Source organism: Coloeus monedula, assembly GCF_965178545.1.
Source record: "Coloeus monedula genome assembly, chromosome: 14".
In the NCBI taxonomy this organism is placed as follows: Eukaryota; Metazoa; Chordata; class Aves; order Passeriformes; family Corvidae; genus Coloeus; species Coloeus monedula.
Genome location: NC_138794.1, coordinates 20671185 through 20686980, shown reverse-complemented (window position 1 = coordinate 20686980; position 15796 = coordinate 20671185). Strand labels below are relative to the sequence as shown.

The following is a 15796-nucleotide window of genomic DNA, read 5'->3' as shown; positions in this document are numbered from 1 at the left end:
GGCTTGTCAGGACACCTCTAAGAGCACCCAGCACCCTTCCGGAAAGGGGCTCATGGGAACAGACCCCCAAACCAGCAGTGGCAAAGCATTGGAGAGCTGTAAGCAGCACCAGACACCTTGTGCTTCACACACTCTCCTCCTCAGCACAGATGGGGACACGCAATAAAAAAAAAAAACCTTCCCAGGGGGATGCAAAAATAATACTATGTACATTCCAACTTCCCAAACAACAATTGCTTGAGAAGCCGGCACTGTGGGAAAGTCTCAGTTCGCTTTTCCTAAGCATTATAAATAGAATCAGGGCTACAAGCAGGGCTGGAAATGTGGAGGAAGGGGGAAAAGGCCATTTAATGGGCTCTGTTTGAACTTGGGCCCTGGCTGATGTCCAGCTTTCTGCAGAACAGCTGGTCCCTTCCTGCCGAGCAAGGGGCAGTGCCGCTGCACTGGGAACTGGGAAGCCCCAGCCCAGGGCTGCTTGTCAGAACCCAGAGCCCCGGAGGCTACGGGGGCATCATACCTCAGGCTGCCCATGTGTCACTCAGGAGCCTGCACTGTCACTCAGAAGCTGCCTCTGCCATGCCAGGTGTGAGACCAGGTGGGTCAGCGTGAGATTATGCAGGGCTCCAACCCTGGGGGCTGGCATCCACAGGGACTCCAGAGCTTCACTTCCAGAGGGCTGCTCAGTCCCTGACCCCATGTGAAGGCTCAGCACCCACCAAGCTCCCTGCAGGACTGAACCCCACAAGTTCTTCAGTCTGCCTGGTTCTCCAGGAGCCTCATCTTTGGCCGTGTGACTGTTTTTCTCTTATGGATACACCGCTCACCAAAAGCCCCTGCAGAACCCTGCCATGGGCAGCTCCACATTCTGTTATCCGTGTGTTCATTCCATACTCTGGCTCCTACTTATCTGGGTTATAAGCCTGTTGCATCCCAAGCCACACTTTATGCACCAGCAACATACTTCAAGCAGGATACAGAATCATTGTGTCAGGGAACGGTTTGGGTTGGAAGGGACCTTAAACCCCATCTAGCTGCAACCCCTCTGCCATGGGCAGGGACACCTTCCGCTATCCCAGGCTGCTCCAAGCCCCGTCCAACCTGGCCTTGGACACTGCCAGGGATCCAGGGGAAGCCACAGCTGCTCTGGGCACCCTGTGCCAGGGTCTGCCCAGCCTCACAGGGAGGAATCTCTTCCCAATCTCTTACCTCTGCACCAGTGGCTTCTTCTGTGTGGCTCCACCAGTGCTCGGCTGCTCATTCCTCGGCCCTATTCCCAAACCTCGTCTCCCACCACCTCCTCCCGTGTTCCTGCCTGGGCCTTGTCACTTCCCACAGCCCAGGCCACCGGCCTGGGGCTACCTGCGACCTGCCCCACAGGGGTGTGGGGGAAAATGGGGAACCCGAGAAGAATTGAGAGCCTGAGGGGAGGACCGGGAGCCCGTGGGGAGAACCGGGACCCTGGAGATAACCGGGAGCCCGAGGAGAGCCGGGAGCCCGTGGGGAGAAGAGGGACCCTGGAGATAACCGGGAGCCCGAGGAGAGCCGGGAGCCCGTGGGGAGAAGAGGGACCCTGGAGATAACCGGGAGCCCGGGGATCACCGGGAGCCTGAGGGGATGACCGGGACCCTGTGGGTAACCGGGAGCCCGGGGATCACCGGGAGCCTCAGGCGCGCTCCCCTCACCCCCCTCCAGGGCCGCAGGGGGCGCGCGCCCGCACGGCTCGGTGACGTCACACGCGGGGGGCGGTGCGAGGCGGGGGCGTGGCCGGGCGCGCGCTTTTGTTTGGGGCGGCGCGTGCCCGGGCTGCCCGCGCGCCGCGGGGCGGGGGCGAGGGCGGGGCCGGGCGCGCGCGGCGTGGGGGGCGTGTCCGCGCGCGGGCCCGCGGGGTCAGTCGGAGCGCGGCGCCGAGCGGAGCGGAGCGGAGTGGGGGCACAGCCGGGCACCAGCGCCAGCAGCGACCGCAGCCGCACCGGAGCGAGCCCAGGATGATAAACACCCAGGACAGGTGCGCGGCGCGCCCCCTGCTCTCCCTCGCTCCTCAGCGCGGCGGCGGCGGGCGGGCCCGGGGGCGCGGGCGGGCGCTGAGGCGACGGGGAGGCCGCGGGACGTGGGGAGGCCGCTCCGGCTTTCTCCGTTTAAAATCCTCATCGGGGCGTCGCTTCCCCATTGAGGAACCTCCCGTGGCTGGGTCTGGGCTCGCCGGGGCCTGAGCACCTCTCTCTGAGCAGCCCTCGCCGCGGCGGGGTCCGAGCGCTCCCTCCCCGCACCCCCCGCATCTCTCTCTGCCTGCAGAAAGGTGCCTTTTCCGGGCAGGTTGGGTGCCAGCAGGCACGAACTTGCGGGATCTCTGTATTTTTCTCAGCTGACCGATTTATGTCGTGTGTCTGTTCCTTGTTTAGAGTCCCCAGAGTGTCATTTCCTGCGCCTCTGTCGCCGATAAGAGCCCAGAGGATGCGTATGAAGCAGCCTTGGTTCTTGGCCGCTGTCTGTGTGGGAGATGCTTGAGCTGTGCTGTGTTCATCAGATGGTTGTTTACAATTTACTCCTCAAATCGGGCTCCTGGATATGTGTCTAGCATTATTATTATTATTATTATTGTTATGCAGCTGCATCTCCAGTGCCTGTTTTGGGAAGGGGCAGAAAGGAAAACAAACAAAACAGTCATTTCTTCAACGTCAGGGGAGGCCTGTCGATTCTTCCATCTGGTCTAAGTGTTCAAAACAAATAAAATCCCCAAAACACAAGGAAATGTGCCGATTTTGACCCCCGATGTGCTGGTGGTAATCCCAGCCTGGCTCCGGGTGCCGGGGCTGCCTAGGAACAGCTGTGATGGGGTTTTGAAGTTGCCGAGCTGCCCTTTGCACTTCCCAGGGACAGGGCACGGGGTTGGGATCGCTGGGAGTTTAGGGAGTTAAAATTACACCCGCGGGATGAGAGCGTAACACCGGCCTCCAGCTCCCCTTTCGGGCAGGGCTCAGCCGAGCAGCTTTTACTGAGGAGTCTCTCCGGGGAAAGGCCTTGGTGATCTAAATGCATCTTAATTTCAACCAAGCTGCAGGAAAGCAGCTTCTCCGAGGAGGAGAGACATCAGAAGGGAGCACAAACCTAACTTGCAAGCAATAAGCAGGCCGCAGGGAGAGTTGCCGTTTGCACAAGAATGCATGAAGGGATCAGACGCTGTCGGGTGTTTGCATGAATTTCTTCCCAGGGAGCTGAAGCACAGCTGGAGAAAGCAAAAGCCCTTTTAATCTGTGCCCCACACGCACTCTCTCCCCTGAGGGTGCTGCTCTCAGAGCCCTTATCCTGGGGGGGATAGTGGTGGCATGCAGGGACCCTGATTTTGGAGGGGGAGAGTGGAGGTGTGCGGATTTGGGCCAGGACGTGCAGGCAGCAGCTGAAGGGGGCTGGTGTTTTGACTTCTGCATGTGCCAGAGGAAGTGAAACTGGGAAGTGTCTTGGGCTGCTTTGCATGAAAACTGCCTCTCTGTTTAATTTTTTTTTTTTTTTCCCACAACTCCACTTCATTATCCAGCTTCTCGATGCCTTGGCCGCAAGTTGGAAAGAGCTATCAATAGTACATTGTTGGCTGGAGGGTAGAGGGAGGAGGGAAGGGAATAACAAAGCTGCCAACAGCTTTCTGGGGGTGGGGACGGCACAAAGTGCTTTGTCATCCTCTCGACATCCACTACTACTGAACACACACTGGCCCATTGATAGCCCGAGGCACACCAGGCAGCACAGAACACCGGCTTTGCCCCCAGACGTCTCCTGGTGTATTTAAACTGCCTTTTCTTCAAGAGGTCCCTGCTCTAGCACATGGGAATGCTGCCCCAGAGCCTTGTCTATCGAACCTGGGGGAGGGAATATGTGGAGGAAGAGTATTAGTGTTTCCTGTAGAAAGATGGTTTTGGTGGTAGGTGGTGAGCAGAGATCCGTGGCGAATTCTGCCTTGAGCGTTCGTGAGTTAGGTTTTTGGCACTCAGAAATGCCAAATTTTAGTAGTTTGTTTGCAGCTGGCACAGGCAAGCTACAAGGCCGGTGGATGGGGCTTGGAGCAACCTGGTGTAGTGGAAGATGTCCCTGCCCATGGCAGGGGGTGGAACTGGATGGGCTTTAAGGTCCCTCTCAGCCCAAACCAGTCTGATTCCGTGTTTTTAGGCATCTCAGGTGGTTCTGACAGTGCAGATCTTTACTTGGTGTTTGGATACTTAAGCCTGTCTGCCTCGTGGAGAGGGATTAGAGTGGAAAAACACTGCATTGAGAACAGCTCGAGTGAGAAGTTTCAGGGCAGACAGTGAGTTGTCAGTACAGCTGCAGAATTTATCCACTTTAGCCTCATTCCTCGCTCTGTGCTCATGAAAACCCTCCCTCACCCCGTTGTTTTGGTGGTGCTTCCATAGCTTTGTGCCGGCGTGTTTCATAACGGGAGCACTGGGGAAGGACTGGTTTCCCTGCATGGCTTTTGCAGGCTGTGCTAGAGGAACATTGCTGAGCCTCAGCACAGAGCTTTTGTGGTGCTGAGAGAGGAACCAAGGCTCCAGAAGTAAAATAATTTGCTTTGATGAGCTTCCTAAAAGCTGGAGCAGGTATTAAAGCCTGTGTCCAAAGCGATCCTGGAAGACCGTGGGTAAGACTTCCAAACAAACTTGGAAACTGCAAGGGAAATGTGTTTTCTTGCTGTTCAAAGTAGCTCTGTGGGGTGAATTGGTAGTTTTTAGGGTTGGGGTGGAGGATGCTTGCATGACATTTCGTGTGTGTGTGAAAACATCGCCGTGGACATTGTGGAGCGTGTTGAAGGCGTTTGAAGAACCAATCCTTTCACTCCTCCTGGGTCTGAAAGTGTGAAACTTAAACCTTCTCCTCCTGGGCCCTGTTGATCTATTTGTAGATATTTGTCTCTAGAAAATGTGTGCTCATCTGGTCATGTGTTCCCAGCCATCTGCTCCTGGCAGCCTTCCAGGCCTCCCTTATTAGCATGAGGTTGCTCAGCACTCTCTCTGGGTTCCTGGCTCCAGCCCCTCCTCCATTCCTAACAAAACACGCTGGGTTCTAGTGCCACTGGGGCAGGGGGTGGTTTCGATGTTGCCGTCTGGGTGCTGTGGAGGAGCAGGGATACAAATGATTTGGGGGTTTGAGAAGCTGGAGCCTCTGAAATGTGATCCCTGCTAATGTAACCTGGTGCTCTCTCTTTTTCTTGCAGTAGTATTTTACCTTTGAGTAACTGTCCCCAGCTGCAGTGCTGCAGGCACATCGTTCCAGGGCCTCTGTGGTGCTCCTGATGCCCCTCACCCACTGTCGAAGATCCCCGGTGGGCGAGGGGGTGGCAGGGATCCTTCTCTTTCAGCTCTGATATATAAGGTGAGAAAGATTTAACATCTCTACATTGACTTGTACCTGTGTTACAACTGTGCTCAGTTTCTTTCGGAGTCTGATGGGAGTAAATGCAAAGAACTCCAAGATAATAAGTGGGAGAATAGGTAATTTTTCAGGGACTGAGCTGCAAGCAGCTCTCTCCTGCTTAAATATCACCTGTTTATTAAGAAATGAGAGACCATTGTGCAGCAGATCATTCACCAGCCTGTCCCCTGGGCCCTGCTGCAGCTATTGTACACAGAGCCCGCATTATCATAACATGAAAGGGCTTCGGAAATGTCTGGCAGAGAGAGGAAGCGGGAAGCAGAAAGGTGAAACGCGGGCAGGGTAGGGCTGATAAGCGCCTTCCTGCGCCCTGGTCCGGAAGGTGAAGCTGCCGGGGCCTGGGAGCTGCCTGAACCGAGGTGCAGATGGGAGAGGCAGCCATGCAGCTCCCAGGCAGGGGTGCCTCTAGAACATGAGCACAGGCAGGGCAAGATCAGGAAGGCTTTGTGTCTGCAGGCTTGCAGCTCTCTCATTTTGTGTTCCTCTTCATTCCACGGGACCTTTCCTTTCGAATGAGGAGACCTGGCTGCTCCTTCCTGTAGAGTAATTGGCACTTGTGTGACTTGGCTCACATCTGTCTCCTTTCTGGGACAAGGGCTGCTCTTCCATTTAGATGAGGCAGCCTGAATTTATGCTCATCTTGCAAATTTGGCTGTTGAGCCAGGGGTGTTGTCACAGGCGTTAGACCTGATTTTTAATTAACCCGTGGGTGGCACACAGATGTTACATGATGAAAAGATACAGACTCTTTTGGGCCACAGCTCCAGAGTCTCCTCTTGGAGTTTCTGAGAGAATCACAGACCTCATGGTTGCTTTCAGAGTTACCTTTGGTGAATTTTCAGCACTTTTCTCACCCACTTGCCTTTCAAAATGTCAACCTCTGAGCCTCCGGTGACAAGATCCCATCAGTTTAATGCTTGAGGTGAACTGTCACAGATGTTTGGGGGGTACAGAGGGGTACAGACTCCAGAGAAGCAGTACAGTGGGCTTCCTGTCACAGAAAGAAGGTACAAAAATAGCTTCAAGAGGGCTCAGGACAAGTAGTTAATTCCCCTCTGGGTGGGAAATGGGAACTCCTGCCAGCCAGCTTTGCCAAGCCTCATGTGAGCACCAGGCAAGGCCCAGAGGCAGAAAATGGGCTCAGCATGGAGGAGGAGGGTGGGAGGAATCATGGTTTGGTGACTTTGGAGTCTTTGATTCCAGTACAGCCTTGAACTTGCACAGATTTTGGCAGTGGTGTGTAGGCAAGGGGCATGTCTTCCAGATAACTGCATCTCAGAAATACGGATGGAATTCTTCCTGGATTTATTGCTTGACAAAACTAGCAGAATCTATCAGAAAATCAGCCCCTGCTGTAACAAAGGATCATGGAATTGTTTGGGTTGGAAAAACCCTCTAAGGTCATTGAGTCCAACTGTTCCACCAGCACTGCCATGTTCACCACTAACCCATGTCCCCAGGTGCCGAATCCACAGGGCTTTTAAATCCCTCCAGGGATGGTGACTCCAGCATTTCTCTGGGCAGCCTGTGCCAGGGCTGGACAGTTCTTTTGGAGAAAACATTCTCCCTAAGATGCGACCTCCCCTGGCCTGGAAATGGTTGAGGTCATTTCCTCTCATCCCATCCCTTGTTCCCTGGGAACAGAGCACAGCTCCCACCTGGCTGCACCCTCCTGTCAGGGAGTTGTAGAGAGCAAGAACATCCCCCATGAACCTTCTTTTCTCCAGGCTGAGCCCCCCCTGCTGCTCCTCATCAGACCTGTGCTCCAGACCCTTCCCCAACTCTCTTCCCTTCTCTGGACATGCTCCAGCCCCTCAACATCTGTCTTGGAATGAGGGGCACAGAACTGACCCCAGGATTTGAGGTGTGTCAGACCTCAGAGGGGTTACAGGGCTCTGTCTGCCCCCTCGGTCACCCACTCAGTCTGGCAGTGCTGTAGTTACAGCAGCCTGAGCTTTCCAGCCAGCAGCCACCAGCATGACCTGGAAAGGCATCTGGATCCAGAAGCTTAAGTCCTTTTTCCAGCTGTATCAGCTGTTCCAGTCCCAGGGATGACCTTTCCGAGCACGCCTGCCTCTGCTGGCGCACGCAGCACTCGGGTACATCGCTGCTATAAATCGGGGCTCCCTGTAAGTGCTGGCATTTTTGTGTTAAGAGACTTAAAGCTCAGCCCTCCATCCGGGGAGCTCTGCTGGAGCTGGGAATGCCACAGTGCCCAGTGAGCAGCCGAGACATGCCCTGGCTGGCAGACTTGGCAGGAGGCTGCAGGTGTAGCACATGCCAGCAGCCGGTGCTTCCACGCCTTTCACTTGGCCAGGGTGGATCATAACATCCTTCCTTCTGACCCTGCCAACACGCCAGGGCCTCCTCCTGTCCTTCCTGGGACATCTGAGGAGCGGAGCAGAGCTGGAGAATCTTGGGCTCAGTGAATTGGAAGCAAGTGGAAGTTGGTCCTCGCGACTTTGTGTTGCTGAAACGGAGCCGGAGGGCTGGGGAGCCAGGGTTTGGGCAGCTGGGTAAAATTCAGTCTGGTGGCAGGGGATTTTGTCCACAGGAACATGGCAGGGGGATTCTGTGTGGGGATTTTTCCAGGGTGAACTAAAACCGAGTGCTTGATGTGTAAACAGGATTTTGCTTTGAGCAGCTTCCAAAGAATTCTGGGCTGCTGCTGCTGCTTCACAGGAGCAGCCCACAGAGCCCTTCTCTTCCCCGGCATCTCTTGTTAGGATGCCTAGAAATAAAGTGTCAGCTGCCCCAGCCAGGCTGTGTAAATGTAATTCCCACTGAACCGGGGGAACTGGTTCTGTTAATCCCTGTGGTCATGCTGTCTTTGGCTCCTAGGCTGTCACAGGGGGGTTTCAGTGGAACAACCTCACTGGGTTTAGAGCACTGGACATAATTTCTGGTGACAAGGAGCTTCTGAACCAAATGGCTCAGAATGCTTTTCCCTTCCTGTGGCAGTGCCAGTCTTCCCACCCAAAGGCACACCTCCCATGTCAATCCCAGCCTGCTTTCCTTACCTTCCTCACCCGGTTTCAGTCTTGTGAGCATGGGAAAAGCACGATCTGTGAGCTTTTCTGGAGAGAAGGATGTTTTCTGGAACAGAAACACCTTCTACACTAAAACAACAGCTATAAAGGCTCCTGTGAAGTCACTGCTGAAGGATATGTACATAAGTCCCTTGGATTTGGGGTTTTTTTAAGTACCTCTGTACTCAGCCCTGCCTCTCTCTGCTGGCTTCATCACAGCCACAGCCTGACCTCACCAGAGCAGCTCTCAGTGCATTTCTGGTGCATTCAGCCACTCAGACTTCCTTCAAACTCTGTGAATAAACTTATTTCCTACAGGATATTTATTCTGATGAAGTGTAAACTTGTTTTTCAGCTCAGCTTTGTGGGCTTTCAATGAATGGCAGCTTCCTCTGCTCTGCTTTCCGAGGCCAGGCAGCTCCCACTTTGCACATGGTGTTACTTTGTCACCAGTGTGAATGTCCTCGGCGGCTTCTCTGTCATACAATAGTCAAACCAAGGGGCATCTATTTTAAGACACGAGGTAATAGGAATTAAAGCACTGGGACAGTGGCTGGAGGAGCCTGGAAAGGCTTGTAAGGAGCTGCTGAATTAATCACCCTGTTAAAATAAAATACTTGGAGGTTGGACAGTTGCTCACCCAGTGACCCAGTGGAGCGAACCACTGCCCACCCACCTGCTGAGGAGGGAGGGACACAGGGCCCTGCAGGTGCTCTCACGACCTCGAGTATCTGCTTTACTTCTGCCCTTCAAAGCTGTGCAGATGCCTGTGAATGTGAGGGACAGGGACACACGAGCTGTCACCAGGCACAGGGGACGGTTCAGCTTCACTGCAGTTAACAGCATTAACTCAGGGCTCTGCTGCTTTTGCTGGGGCTCTTTGCACTGGAACATGGAAATCATTACTGGGCAAGCCAAGTGCCTGCAGGAATTGTCTGAAGGAATGGAGCTTTAACCACGGAATTGTTTTCTAGGAACTGCTGAGCTGATCCCAAGTGATCTGCATGCTTGGTATTCTCATGGGGCAGGGCTGGGGAGGGACGTGTGTGTTTGTGGTCTCTGGAGAAGACCTCCTCACAAGCTTCACATCGGCTCTGGAATCTCCCTGCGCTCTGTGTTTCCCTCCCTTACACCAGGAGGCAAACCATTGGTTATAAAATCTGGGAAAGCAATTTGTGGTCACTCCTGGAACAGAAAGGCTGTGGTGGGGAATGGGGAGGCACCAAAACTGGTTGGGCTGTGGCAGCAGAAGCTCTGCCAGTGTGTTGGGTCCAGTTGTGTTCCTGGAAGGGCAGTTCATGAAGCACCACCAGATGTGGCTGAGGAGGCAGTGAGGGAGTGGAGTCTTCTACTCTGAAATTTAATATTATGTCAATATGTAACACTACATTCCCTTAATAGGAGAACACAGCTATAAATCACTCTGAGGGCTGAGAACTGTGTGGTGTGTCCCTGAGCCAGCAAAAAGGGAAGGGAAAATCATAATCCTCTTCTCAGTAAAACCCTAAGATCCTTCCTTTGCATTTGCTGTCTCCAGTTGTCCCCTGGCTGTGCAGGACTTTACATTTTTTATTTTCCCAGGATGAGAAGATCACTGTTAGCCAAGATGTCCCAGTGCACGAAGGGAAGCCTCACATTGTCCACTTCCAGTACAAGGTCACAGAGGTGAAGACCTCCTCCTGGGATGCAGTGCTCTCAAACCAGAGCCTCTTTGTGGAAATCCCTGATGGTTTATTAGCTGATGGAAGCAAAGAAGGGTAAGTTCTGGATCCCAAAGGTGCAGCTGTGGCTCCTGTGGGGCAGGACTTGGCTTACATGGGTGATGGTGGACAGACACCCCATCCCTGGAAGTGTTCCAGGCCAGGCTGGATGGGGCTTGGAGCAGTGTGGTCTAGTGGAAGGTGTCCCTGCCCATAGCAGGGGTTGGAACGAGATGAGTTTTAAGGTCCCTTCCAACCCAAACCGTCCTGGGATTCCAAGCTGTGTGCAGGGAGAATGGGCTGTGCAATGGCAGCTCTGTTCATGGTTTGTGCACATTCTGCTCCCTTGTCTGCAGAGTCCCCCCATGGGAACATTTTCCCCCCCAGTGGTAATTCCAGATGAGCTGCCATTTTTTGAGTCCCAACACTAATGAAAAACAAGCAATAAATGAGCAGAGTGAATCTTTGTATACTCTGCTATAGAAAGCCAACAAGATTCTCTCTGATATTTTATTATTTTTTCATTTTATTTTTCCGCTGGCCACTTGGCAAGCCTATCTTGGCTGGTTTTCCTCTTTTCCAGGGAAGAAAAAACCCCTCCATCCTATTGATGCTCTCCTCGTCAGTAGGTGGATCTGCTCTTGGAGCGCTGCCGCGCTGGCGCCGGGCTCTGCCAGCAGCTCTGATTTTTCTCTTGGCAGAATCTGCTCGTGTTCTGTCCAGACAGCTCTGCTCTGGGAAGTTTGGGTAAACGCAGCTTCCAGAGCAGCTCCTCCTGCCAAGTGCTGTGCCAGAGGTCTCCACTGCAGCGTAGATGTGGCTTTGCTGGATTCCTCTGTGGGGCAATCCGCTCCGCCTAAATCTCCAAGCAGGCTTCAGCCCTCGGTGACACGAGCTAATTAAGGAAAAACCCACTGGTGTGCACCTTCAGGAAGTGGCAGTGTTGCTGCTGTCTCGCACTTGTCTCGTTTGACTCTGAGTGCAGATATATGTTTGTGTAATTTCTGCGGTTGGCCCGTAAATCTCTGGGCTCTCCCGGGAATGGGTCCTTCTGGGAGGGGATTTATTTGCCAGTGTCATTGTGACTTAAAGCACAATTTTGTCAGGTTATTTTTAGCTGGGTGAAACAGCCGAGGAGAGGCCATAATTAAAGTAGTTCATTAACATATTAACAGAACCCTTGCAAATTTAATCTCCTGTGCTGCTGTGCTGACGGCTGGTTAATGAGATGTGGAGTGAAGGCCTGTTTGTCACTGCTCTGGCAGCGCCAGTGGTTACAAGTGACAGCAGTTGCTCCGTGTGCCACCCCGGAGGCTCGCAGAGGGGTTACTGCAGCACCGCTTCCATCAAGAGGTGGCAGAAATAATCCAGCTGGAAAGGCAGGAAGCGAGGATTCAGGGGGCAGCAGCTGTGCCAGGCAGCCGATGCGCTCAGGAAATGGCTTTGCCTGCGCACACATTCTCTGGGGATGGTTGGCTCTCCTTTTCTGCCTGCCATGAGCTCGGTTCTGGGCGGTTTTCCTTCCCAAAAAGCACAGAACTCCCAGATCCCCCCTGTGCATTGTCAGGGAATGCAGCCTGGCCTGGGAGCAGCTGCGATATTCCGCTTCCTGCCTACGAAGGCTTCAGTCCCAAAGCACCACGGGTGGGGAGGGTGTTTGTGGCTGTGAGGACAGGGACTTGTCGTGACTCGGAGCAAGGACAGCTCTTGAATGTGCAGGGCAGGAAGCCCATTGTTTCAGCACCCATTGTTCGCTGGAAGGGGGCTGTAAACAATCTTTGTGTCTGAAAACATCCAAACAGTTGATAATTCGATAATGCTCAGAGGCTTCCTCAGGACAGGACTTCCCAGAGCTGATGTCCGTTTGTCTTCCCCCTCCTTGGCAGGTTGTCAGCACTGCTGGAGTTTGCTGAAGAAAAAATGAAAGTCAACTATGTCTTCATCTGCTTCAGAAAAAGCAGAGAAGATCGAGGTGAGGGCTGGCCCGCGCTCGGGTTTGCTCCTGACATCCCACACGGTGCTGCTGAACCTGTAAAGAAACTTGGTAATCCCAGGGCAAGACCCACAGGACCCTCCTAGTGCAGGGGTTGTTATGTGCCTAATTCTTAGAGGAATAGTTTCCTGTGGAGGAAATAAGCCCTTTTTGGAGGGTAAGGGTGAAGGGCGTGTTGTGGTTTCTCCAGCAGGTCTGCTGGGTAGGGCTTGGAGCACCTGGTCTAGTGGAAGTTGTCCCTGCCCATGGCAGTGGGGTGGAACTCCATGAGCTTTAAGTCCCTTCCAGCCCAAACCAATCTGGGATTCCATGATAAGACCTGGTTTGGTGCCCTGCCATTAAATACTCTGGTGCAAAAAGCTGCTCCTGAATGATTTGGGGGGTTTTCTCATCCAAAGTCAGTTAATATTCCCCTTTTGGTGAGCAGTGAAGTCTCTGTTTGGCACCAGGCTGCTCTGACCTGGAAGGTGAAACCAGGGAGGAGTTATTAGATGGAAAATAAGCACTTAGACCCTGTTGCCCTGAAATTCATCAGCTTTTTAAAGATCTCCTGGCACTTCTGTCCTTTCCAGGCTTACAGGTAATCCTGGCCCTGGCTCGAGATGCTTATGGCTTTGGGGGCTGCATTAGGATCTAAAGATAGACGTGTTGGGTGAGGGATTACAGCCGGGGGGCTGGGGACATGTCACTCTAAATCCCACCAGACTCGGGCTGTATCCTAGCGAGTAACTCCAACCCCAGTTCTAATTTTACTCTGCAGCTTCATGAGCTGCCCCGGCTTCTCTGAAATGAAGGCCCTTAGTAGAGCTAAGCTGAGCTGAGCCTAGGAAGATGTCATCATCCCATATTACCATGCCAGGAATAATTTCCAAATCAAGTCCTGGCTGTTATGTCACCACCAGCACTGGTTTGCGTAGGTGGCCCTCGCAGAGGCTGGGGACAGGGGACAGCCAATGCCAGGGGTTGTTGTAGGAATTCTGGAGGGCTCCAGATCCTGGGTCCTTGTCTATGCAGCTGAAATTCAGTGCTGCCAGAAAATACCTTCAGGAGCTCCTCTACATGGTCATTCAGTGTCCTGGAGCTGATCGCCCGAGGGTGCCACAGGAGTGGGACACTGCACCAGGGTGAGTGCCACAGGTCACGGGAAGCCATTGCTCCAGTGACACAGGCACAGCATCACAGAACCACATCTGACAGCCCCGAGGTCTGGGGGCTTCTGGGCTGGCCCCGCTCGGAATCCCCACATGTAACCCAAAGTGGCTTTCCTGAGGTCCCACCCCGGGCTGTGCAGAGCTGTCTGGAGTTTCCACTGAGCTCCAGGACCTCTTTATGGAGACAGCAAATGCCTCATCCCTAAGCAGATTCCTCTTTGCTGCTCTCTGTCCTCTCTCAGCACTCTGGGGATGCTGGGGCAGGACAAAACGTGTGGGATGGCCACATGCGTCCTGGGAAAGCGGGGATGTGCACCTGGTGCAGGCAGACCACCAACCACTGCTGTTTCTCACGGGGGATAAAAGAAACATTGCAGGAGAAATATGGACAAAGCTGCTCAGCTGCACAGCTGAAATCCCTTCACACTTAGGAGCAGCTGCGATGAGCACAGGAGGAGACAAAAAGCCTTGCTGGAGAGGGCTGTGCTTCTCTGCATTGGAGGCTCTGGATGCACTCATAGAGGGTGTCCCATGCACTTGGATGGATATTCATGGCTCAAGGGAGAGGTAAAGAGGATTATTCCTGGTGGTAACAGATTTCCTTCTCTTTGGTAGCTCCACTCCTGAAGACATTCAGCTTCTTGGGCTTTGAGATCGTGCGGCCTGGCCATCCCGCTGTCCCGTCACGGCCGGACGTGATGTTCATGGTGTACCCCCTGGATCAGAGCTCTTCCTCCGATGAAGAATAGCTGCAGAGGGGGACTCCAGCAGGACCCCAATTTGCTGTGGAGGGGAGAGGGGACCACCTCCTTTCCTGAGGAAAGGGAAGCCAAGCTTCTGTTGGACTGCAAGCGCATTTCTCATTGTTAGATTGGGCTGTGTATCCCCAGAGTTGACTCTCATCGAAGCGTGTTGCCTAGAGAACTATCTATCACACATGTAATCATCACTAGGAAAAGGAAGATGTTCATGAACTGGCATAGGAGCTCTTCCCATGCAGCTGCGTGGTGTGGGAGCCCTGGGGTCGGTACCACCTTCGGGACTCCTCCCAACCTGCGTCGGTGCCTCCTGCCCGCCCGGCGTGGGCTCAGCTGGGACACCTGTTCATTTCCCACTCAAGACCTTAAAAACGGCCTGGCTTGGTGTGGGGCACGTGCAGGAGACGCTCGAGTTTATCCTTTAACACTACATTAAACCCCCCCATGTGTCTCCACTCCAATGCTGGTTTAACTGGTCTAACCTTTATTTTTCCCTTTTTTGAAAACTTCTTGCTCTTCCAGCTTTTGTTTTACGCAGTCTTAACCCTGTTCCATGTTCCCACTGCACTATCACGGCATTCAATAAAAGGGGCATTCAGATGAACTTCACACACCTGGGGCTGCTTATTTGGGAGGAGCAGTTTCCTGAGCTGCAGGGTGATGGTTGCAATGGTCCAAAGAGCCAAGAAAAGCTCCTGCCTTTACCCTCTGAGCCGGGATGGGGCCGGAGCAACCCCAAGCCCTCACCTCTGCTCTTGTCCACCTTCCCACAGGGATGAGCTCGAGGCTCGAGATGCCACCAGTGGCTGTATCCAAAGGGCTGTGTGGGGGCAGGTGCTGGGATGCTCTCCCCATCCAGGAGCTTTTCTGGGAAGGGGCCATGGTGCCAGCAGTCAGTCGTGGCTCAGCCCAGCCCTGTCCCATGCCAGAGAAGGAGGTGCCCTGTCCCTGTGCTGTGGCACTGTATCCTGGCTGGCTCTGTCTGACAGGCCCCAGGGAAGGGGGATGTGCCCCAGGGCCGTGCCCGCGGCTCTTCCTGGCCTGGCTCCTTGTTGTGGGATTGCTCCTGTTGTGCTCTCGCCCTCCGACGAGGATTCTGTTGGAAGCTGGACCTGAGTCATTCCATATCCACCATGGTCAGTGTTTGGTTTGGGAGAGGTGGGGCTGGGATATGAATGTGTGTGAATAAATCATCTTAAAATTTGGGTCTCTTTTGCCCTCCTTCCCCTCCATGAAACCAAGGGGCCAAAAGGAGCTCTGCTCCCTCCAGCAGGGTATTAGACCCTACATCAGTTTAAAATCAACTGGGCTGTCCCCTGAAAGAGGAGCCCTCGGGAATGGGTGTTCCCTGGCTAAAACTGCTGAGTGCTGCTTCTGGCTTGAGAAGGGTGCAGTTTCATCCCTTCTTGTAGCTGGAGCTGCCCCGGCTCTGGCCCAGGACTGGCCGGTGCCTCCTGGGCATCTCTGCATGTGCCGGCAGCCTGCTGCCACCCCATGGTGCTCCAGGCTGGCACATCGCACCTGAGGGGATGGGAACCACTTTGCTCCTTCTCACTGGTAAAATTGACTGGAAAAGTGCAGGATTCTGGTCACAGGAGCTGGGGTGAGGCTGATCTGAGCTCTTTATTGTGCTGGAGATGCGGGACTGTGCCACTGCATCTGCTTCTCTGACAGTCCCAAATCCTCTCCTGCCCTGCCTCAAGTAAAGGTGGGCAAATGTGGATTTCTCAGATCACCAAATGCATTC

At 53.8% G+C, this 15796-nt stretch overlaps 1 protein-coding gene across 1 annotated transcript; it reads left to right on the top strand.

Moving 5' to 3' along the window:
• Positions 1–1985: 1985 nt before the first annotated feature.
• OAZ2 (ornithine decarboxylase antizyme 2) lies at positions 1986–14658 on the top strand (the record flags this gene model as incomplete). The annotated part of the gene is given in 6 exon segments (XM_082290527.1): positions 1986–2005; positions 5204–5276; positions 5278–5358; positions 10029–10204; positions 12034–12119; positions 13907–14658. Coding segments are annotated over 6 exon segments (570 nt in total). The 3' UTR covers positions 14041–14658.
• Positions 14659–15796: the final 1138 nt, after the last annotated feature.